This window comes from Labrus mixtus, chromosome 9 (genome assembly GCF_963584025.1).
Source record: "Labrus mixtus chromosome 9, fLabMix1.1, whole genome shotgun sequence".
Classification (NCBI taxonomy): Eukaryota; Metazoa; Chordata; class Actinopteri; order Labriformes; family Labridae; genus Labrus; species Labrus mixtus.
Genome location: NC_083620.1, coordinates 27447058 through 27456003, shown reverse-complemented (window position 1 = coordinate 27456003; position 8946 = coordinate 27447058). Strand labels below are relative to the sequence as shown.

Sequence of the window (8946 nt, the reverse complement as noted above, 5' to 3'; positions counted from 1 at the left end):
GTACACACAGCTCATGGACTGTAAATCAAGGCGATGTAGGGGTGACTCCACAGTTTGAAAAAGGCGGTTAGATTTCAAAACAGTCTCTAAATAAACAATATCAGACTTGACCTACTTAAACAGTTCCTGATGAGAGAACAGTTTGAATCCAGTTTCTCGTTGTCATCAGTACAGCTTGAAGTTCATTTTTAACTTTTGGTTCCTTTTAGTCACATCCTGCCTGTTGACGCTTTATGCTCACAAAAAAAACTATATGATGACGGAGAAAATGTCAAATGGAGGACTAAAACATCTCTAAGTCAGGAAACTCTGAAACAGTTTGACCTATGTAAGAGAGTTGGGGGTGCACACAGGGGGCGCCCCTGAGCTGTAGTGGGTGGTTCACAGTGCCTTGCTCAAGGGCACATCGTTAGTTCTCATGGGAGTGGACGCGCTCCTCTCCAGCAACCAGATCAGTTTCCCTGCTTTGTTCTGTACCAGGACATGAAACTGGAAACCCTCCAGTTCCCATCCCGACTCCCTCAGCTACAGCCGCCCCCCTAGTTTTTAAAAACACCCAGGAAGGACATCATGATGGCATGCAAACCTGAGGGACTTGACTTCTGAATGTGAAGACCTTATAAGGCTTTATCTGGACATGTCCTAAAGATGCTTCGTTCAGCTTCATCCCGCTCACACTGTAATGTTCAGACACTCCTGTGTGGTTCAGATTTCTAAGACAACAATAAAAACAAACCGATCATTTTTTTGATTCTGTTTTGAGAAAAGAATGATTAACACTTCTCTGCTCTCTCTTATTCCTGCAGGTTCTTCACTGTACGGGTCACATGTGCCCGTTTTGCCCGGGCTCCACGTCGCCCCCTGCAGGCCAAGCGATGATCCTGCTCTGCGAGCCCGTCCCTCACCCGTCCAGCGTGGAGTTCCTCCTGGACACACACACTTTCCTCACCCGCCACAGCATGGACCTGCGCTTCACACACTGCGAGGGCAGGTAGGGTGAACACTTGAGTTGGAGCTGACCTTTGACCTCTATGTGGACGGGAGGCAGGAGAGAAGGCAGAGAGTCAGACGAGAGAGGAATAGGAACATTGAAGTCCTCTGCTGATTTTTCTTCATTCTCTCTGTTTCCAGGGTGATGGAGTTGGTGGGATATGAACCTGGCGATCTGATTGGCTGCTCAGCCTATGAGTTTCATCATGCCCTTGACTCTCATCACATCAACAAGAGCCTGCACACATGTCAGTTTGAGTGTTTGTGTTGTATAAAAGATATCCTGTACATGTAAAAACAGGATTTTAACATTCAAAGTCGACAATCATTAAACTGAAACGTTTATGTTTTTATCTTCAGTTTATTGTGTTTTAAAGGACTTTATATTTAAGTGAATAAGAGTTCTGCTTCTGCATAAATGTGATTACTGTAGAGTTGTGTTTTCATTGCTTCACTCTCTGGTCCTTGAGTGAAATGTTCTTTACTTTTCTGTTTATGTGTGTCACATGAAGTGCTGTCCAAAGGTCAGGTGAGCACCAGCTGCTATCGTTTCCTGACCAACAGCGGCGGCTTCGTCTGGGCTCAGACTCAGGCCACCGTCCTCTACAACAGCAAGACGTCTAAGCCCGAGGCCGTCGTCTGCCTCAACTTCATCCTCAGGTACTTTTAAAAACCATGTGAAGTGAAGTGTACGTGTGGGAAATGAAATCAAACTTCCTGTCCATCAAACATCTAAAAAAAAAAGACAATTATTTTTCTTTTTGCAGCACCGTCGAGCAGCCAGACGTCGTTTTCTCCGTCGAGCAGATCCGAAGCCGCCCGCCGTCTGAAGCTGAATCTCATTCCACAGGAATTGAAACAAAGGTCAACGGGACTGCTGACATCTGTGACTCTGACAGTGAGCGTCTCTGTAGCTCCAAGGACGCGCGTTTGAGCCCCGGCAGCGCTTCAGATCAGGAGGAGCCGGAGACACTTCTTCAGTTAGAGTCTGTGGCCAAAGACGTGATCGTACCGCCGACAGGAGGTGAGACACACAGACGTTTAGATTTACAGCTTCAGGGATCAAAGTTCAGCAAAAAGTTGTCGAGGTCAGAAATGAATATTTGGTGAAGAAGAGACCATTCTTTTTCCTCAAATCAGAATCTGCATGGAGGTCGTTTTGTTCCAGTATCTGTCTGTCCCTCTGATAAGTTACAGAAACCTTAGTTAGTATCTTCAACAGAGCCAGGCTCCGTTTACGGGAACTAGCCTGGTAGTGAAAAAGCCGATGGCCCCTATTGGGCCCCACAACTCAACCATTATGACCAATGGGCATCCCAGAGCCAGGACATCACCGGGGTCGTCAAGTCGGAGCCCAAATGGTGTTTTGTCTGATTAGTTCTACGACACCTCGGGTAGAGCAGACAGTGAGCTGCGGCATCCCATGTTTTGTTTTCATGCTGGTGCTCAAGGGCGACATCTGCTGGATCAAAAAATCACATACAAAGCCTTTAAAAACAGGAAGTTCATCTTGTGACTTTATCCTTAGATTTCAGGTATTTACAAGGTTATAATTCAGTTCTATTTCCTGGATTTATTTTTATGTTTTCAGCTGAAGTTTCTGATTTCTTTGTGTTTTTTTTGTGTCCGTCAGATTTTGTCGAGCTCGCGTTCTGCACTCCGTCCAGTCCGGACTCAGTGCTGGAGCACCCTGAGGATCTGTGCACCCCTCAGCTGAGACAGCTCCTGTCGTCCATCTTCAACCCCCTCACTCCCCCTCCATCATCACCCTCCTCCTCCTCCTCCTCATACTCATCCTCATCATCATCATCGTCCCCAGCAGCACCCTCACCTCAACCTGAGCCGGTAAACACCCGTCTTAAATCTTTAAAAACACTTAAACACATGTTTTGTCCTTCACATGAAACCGTCCTCTCTCTCTCTTTGTTTTGATTGAACTTAAATTCTGTCGACCTCCCTCAGAGCTCCCTAGAGGACGAGGTGATGGACACCAGCCAGGTGGAGAAGTTATTCGCTGTTTGTTCAGAAGACGGTCAGAAAAGAGAAGAAATGCAGGAGGTAGGAGACGAATACTTTGAATGAAGTTCTTCAATTCAATTCATTCAAATCATTTCAGGACAGTATAAGAAAGTAAAAAAACAGTCAAATTAGGATAAATACAGATGTGAAATTAAGAAGATAATACAAGATAAAAGCAGATTTATAGCTGTTTAGTCTGACCCCTCCTGTCTGTCTCTTCTCTGGTCTCTAAAAGGAGATGGACCTGGACATGTTGGCTCCTTACATCTCAATGGACGACGACTTCCAGCTGACCTTCCTCAGCAGCGGTTTGTCAGAGGAAGCTGAGAATCCTCCGACGTCGTCGTCATCGTCTGAGCCACGAGCTGTGACGACGCCTGAAGTGTCAACGGGGAGGAAACGGTACGACGGGCTCGTTCACTTTGTAACCTCACGGGGTTAAAGATTGTCAGGAGCAAATTCAGGCCACGATGACATCACTGTGACCTTAGAAAACAATGTGATGGAAAGTAATATTATAAAGATATGCAGGTATGTGCTCATATATCTTACATGAACATCCTGCAGGAGTTTGAATCGTCCTCCCTCAGTCTTTGAGGTGGAAACATGTCGTATTAATCTGTGAACAAGCTTTTGATTATTGGACATATTTATTACGTTTCACATCTCTGAATTCACTCTGATAAAACCTGACGATCAGATTTCTCTTGATGTCGACAAAAGAGGCTCTGACAACAGAATGAACTCAACAACTCAAACTGCAAAACCTGAACATATTTGTTCTTCTTCAACACAACTCGTGAAAATATAACTTTTTAATTGTCATTTCTTAATGAGACAACAAACCATCTTTACAAAAACTGCTTTTTGCATCTAAAATACCATATATTTGTTTAGACTTTTATTGCAATACAGTAACGTTTCCGATCATTGTACTTACACATATTTGCAAAAAATGTTTTCAATATTTTTTTCACCAGTGGTGAAAAGGAAACAATACATAGAAATATATACACAGTATGCAAATTCAAAATATAACAGAGGCAGCATCCAGCGCAAGCTTTGTGCCTCCTTTTTACAAGCATATAGTCAGGTTAAGCATACTGTTCAAGAAATAAATAAAATAAAATACCATATTTTTATACTTGTGTGTCTGAAATGCTAAGTTAAGTATTTCCCAGGCTTCCCATCTTCAGTCTATTCTTTGATAGTGATATAAAATAATAGATTAGTAGTGTGTATCTGTTGGATAATAAACATGAAGATGTTGTGGTCATCAACACGTCTTGCGTGTTATTCTATGACCTGCCTGATGTTACATTTGTTTTATTGCTGTTTTCCTTGTAAATCACTTTGTGACTTGATTTTGAAAAGTTCTCTATAAATAAAGGTTGTTGAAATGTAAAGTTTGTCCTGAGGGGGGCGCTACAGGAAAGCTCATGTTGGTAAATCACAGGAGTGTTTTTACTTACCTGCATCCATAAGGTTTATTGTAAAAGCAGATTAAACAGTTTAAAAGTCCAGACACTCGACACATAAAACACGACTACAAATGTTTTTTTTGTTTTTTAACATGCCCTCTGTCTTTCTCTGTTTCAGGTTTCACGACCCGGACGAGGAGATGCCGTCTGAGCTGATGATTCAGGGCAAAAGACAGAAAGAAGAAGTTCCCTCTTCTATAGAAGAGGAACTCCTGCTCAGCCACAGACTGCTGGTGAGTGAAGGAAGAGGAAGAGGGGAAAGAAATGTTGTCAGTCCAGTTCCTTTTTCTGCTTTTACAAACCATTACATAAAAACCAAACACAGATCTGTTCTTCTGCATCTAGAGCTTAAAACTGAAGTTATTATTGATCCAGTGTTTCCAGAACATGTACAAGAGTTTTTACATCATAGAATAAATGTAGTCTGACGCTATAATGACAGTTTTTGACCTTCATATCAAAGCTACGCGTCACTGGACGTTTCCACAGTATCAACCAAAGAGCAAAGAAAAAGATCCATGTGAGCATGTTTTTAAAATCTCCATCCTCAGGACTCTCTGGAGGAAACGGACCAATCAGATCTGGCCCTGCTGATGGGGTCAGGAGGGCGGAGTCAGCTGCTCACAGACAGAGACCCTCTGTTAGGAGGCGTTCAGGGACTCTGTGATACTGCAGGTAAAAGGAACACATTCATTCTTCTTCAAAATGCTTTTTTATTTCTATCACCGACTGATAGTTATTAACTAAGGAGGCTTTGTACGTATACTTTATCAAATGAAGGCTTCTTATTTTCTTTGATTCTGGCTGCACTGTTATCAGATTAAAATGATTTATTAAAGTCGACAGAGCTGGGAAACTTGTCAACAAGTACGAGACGTCTCAGGTCTTAATACAATTTGAGCTTGACATTTTGCTCCTATTTATTGTGTTTTTATTGTGTTTCATTCTATATGTTATTTTATTTGTTGTTTTTTACGCTTGTACAGCACTTTGGTCAATCAAGGTTGTTTTAAATGTGCTATAGAAATAAAGTGCTATAGATTAATTGAGGTCGCTGAACCACTGAACTGTTGGAACGATTAATTATTTTGATTTGATCATGAAGATTGACTCTTTAAAGCTCCTGTGAGGTGTTTACAGCTGGTTATGAAACAACTCAAATTCATATTAAAAGCCTCCATCTCGAGCATCAGCACAAAGATGGATTCCTTTTTAAATAAAGTGATTTAAACGCCTTCAAACCACAGCCGCGGGTCGGTTGTCAGACGAAGTGATTAACAGCACGCTGCAGACGCAGACTTTCTGGATGAGGGACGTGTTTGACTGTTAATGAAAGCAGGACGAGATGTAAACAAATCACCTCCACACAAAGAAATGAGAGGCACCGCTTTGTCCACAGGTGTCGCCAAAATCACCACAAAGTTCCTGAGAGGAGGTTTAACAGGCGGCCTGAGACAAAGCTTAGTGACCCTTTAACGTGCTGAGAGACTTTGATTGACTCAGGTTGACTCGACGCCTGCTGTTGTTCTGATTTGTTGCAGAGTTTGGTGGTGAATTAAAGCCCCTTTAGAGATAGAATATATGAACTTCTACTCTAAAGATTAACTTGTGTTTGTGGAATTGTTCCGACGCTGACAGGCTGGTAGCAGACAACATCTCCAGGAGGTCTCCTCATCCTGTGAACAAACACGTTTTATTTTTATCTGTGTGTGTTAACAACAAGGTGTAAATAAAGATCTCAAAGTGATTTTTTTTAAACACCTTCTGTTTGTTTATTTGTCTCTCTCTCTCTTTCTGTTGTAGCTCTGATGTGGGACATCTTCTCAACTCGCCCCCCTGACCTCTCGCCGCCTCTCTCACCCATGACTTGACGGAGAGAGAGAAAGAAAGACGCAGCTGGACTTCTGAGAAGCCACAAAAGTTTGAACAGATTGATCTGGCTGCAGTCACAGTAACCAAAATGCGCACACACAAGTCGTTTTCACACATGCACAACTGACATTTTCAGTACGGCCGTCCCCTAAGTTGTTATTCCTGATGGACTGGAGGGTGGGGGAGGGGCCTCAGGAGGCAGGAAGTGATTAAAAAAAAAGGACACTGGGATGAAAAAAACACAAACCTGTGAGCAGAAAAAGTATGACGCAGCTTCATTACGTTATTGATCACACTGGTTGTTTGATGTGAACATCTTAACCCCGCCTCCTGCTCACGGTGAATTTCCTGAATATTACCCGCTGCGTTCACACATCAGCGCGCCACAACGTGCACACGTGGAAATTTAACTATAGGGGGAGGGGCAGGAAAAAGTTGAAGTAAAGTCGGGGCTAAAAAATGTGGCCAGAGGCGATGACACTTCAGGAAACTTTCAGGAGTCATTTTGAAAATACAGCAACACAACGCGTCACAATCACACACACACACACACACACACACACACACACACACACCCGCTCGCTGATTAAGACACACACGCGCGCTCATCGTGGTCCGTGTGTGTGTGGAAACAGCAAATGCCGTTAAAATCTTCAAATGTATAAATGATGTAAACCTGATCATGGATTTGATGTCAGTCGATCTGTACATGTGTCACTTTGTGTACCACAGTTTTTTTTGATTTAATCACATTTTCACTGCCTCGCTGCGTCTATCAATTTGTGCAGGAATTCCCAGAATGCTTTGCTTTGTCTTTCATTCAAATCGATGTTCCTGCCGTCTTGTTGTCTTCCAAATGACACCATCAAGCAAACCTGCAAAAAAATCAGTGGCAACGTTTCTTTCAGTGGCATGTTTTTGTAATCTTTTTTTTTTTTTTTACATATCTGTCTAATTAATGATTTTTAGCAGAAGAAGAACTTTGAGCTGTTCTTACTGGGATCTCAAACCTGAGTCAACAGTTACTATGTGTTGCTTTTAACCACCCTGAGGTTTCAGGGTGTAGATTATCAGATCAATCTAACCGATTCTTAAATCCCAGCGGTGTGAATCAGCCGATATGATGATGATGCAGCTAAATTAGTGCTTTTCACTCGACTTTGATATATTACCTGATGAACTTGTATCACATACAGTTAGCGTGCCTGTTTCACTGCATTTCAAATGTTAAGTCAACACTTTTATTGATGTATTTGTGATTCTTTAGAGGGCTTTTGAACAGATTGTGCCTCAACATGTACCAGCTGAGAGCAGACGGTGTTTGGTGAATTGTTGTGATCCTGCTTCACTGCTTCAGATTGTTTTTTGGCGTCAATCATTTTCTGTGTGTAAACCCTCAAACTATCTGTCCTCGACTAACGAGAAACAAAGTTCTCTGTGCCTTTTATGATCCAGGAAGAGACATGTGATGACAGTTTTCTGCGTCCCGTCCACTCGCAGGGTGCGATCTGTAAACTGTCCGAGATTTGAAAACGATAGAAAGACATGAAAGGTGCTTGTTTTAACATTTTAATCTGTTTTCACTCTTTAACTGAATAAATCTGTTGAAACAGAAGCTGCTCTTGTGTGGTCATTGAAAGTTTGTCTTCTCAGGATAAGACGCTTTATCGCCTCATCACCGCCCAGACGAGAAAATCACACTTTAAAGGTCACATATTATACAAAATCCACTTCCTCATGTTCCTCTAACTCTAACATGTGTCTCTAGTCCGTCTACAAACCCCCCAATGATGAGAAAAGTCCATCCTCTCCGTCTTCTGCCTGCTCCACTTTTCAGAAAATGTGTGCTCAAACAGGCCGTTTGGAGATTTTCCCTTCATGACATCACAAAGGGCAGTAACCCCTCCCCCAGGTGGGTGACACTCCCACAGCTAGGTGTTTGTTCTGCCCTCTGAGTCTGCCTTCTCACCATAAACAATAGGACATGGAGCGAGAAAGACCGAGACACCCAAGCCCTTCCAGAGAGGGGGCGTGGTCAGACACTGCTCATTTACATATTTAAAGGTACAGACACAGAAACAGCCTGTTCTGAGCAGGGCTGAAATAGAGGGGTTTATAGACATGATCAAATACAGGATCAGAGGGGATTTAGAACAAGACATGGAGCGAGAAATCCCACTCCAATGTGTACCCCGCCTCTCGCCCAATGAGCGCTGGGAATCGGCTCCAGCCCCCAGTGACCCTGAGGGGGGGGGAGCGTTATAGATAAAGGGTGTTATCTTTACTGGAATACAAATGTGTAAGTTGTAAGTATGTGTTCCTTTAGTTTGAGTTTGCTGGCTTTCCAAAGGTCAATGACAAAGTGACTGTAGGTGAAGCTGTTCCCATCAGATCTGACTCTGAATGTACCGTTTGCACAATCTCACTCTGGTGTCACAAGATGGAAAATCTCCATGTTTGTAAGGAAGGAAATCCTCAGAGCTCTCACTTCAGACTGTTTGGTAACGTTCACAAAGTGTCACCCTGTGTTCTCTCTCTCTCTGTTTGTGTAACTCAGTAATTTCTCATAGTGGTCATCATCGTC

General features: G+C 42.9%; 1 protein-coding gene across 2 annotated transcripts in view; it reads left to right on the top strand.

The window, feature by feature from the left end:
* Positions 1–7977, top strand: part of hif1al (hypoxia inducible factor 1 subunit alpha, like) — a 17391-nt gene extending 9414 nt beyond the window's left edge. For both annotated transcript variants that reach the window (XM_061047232.1, XM_061047233.1), the window contains exons 6-15: positions 807–991; positions 1132–1238; positions 1503–1650; positions 1758–2014; positions 2624–2835; positions 2953–3048; positions 3245–3411; positions 4609–4723; positions 5042–5165; positions 6294–7977. In XM_061047232.1, the coding sequence (XP_060903215.1) occupies positions 807–991; positions 1132–1238; positions 1503–1650; positions 1758–2014; positions 2624–2835; positions 2953–3048; positions 3245–3411; positions 4609–4723; positions 5042–5165; positions 6294–6361 (1479 nt within the window). In that variant the 3' untranslated portion in view covers positions 6362–7977. The remainder of the gene's footprint in view (positions 1–806; positions 992–1131; positions 1239–1502; positions 1651–1757; positions 2015–2623; positions 2836–2952; positions 3049–3244; positions 3412–4608; positions 4724–5041; positions 5166–6293) is intronic.
* The last annotated feature ends 969 nt before the right edge of the window (positions 7978–8946 follow it).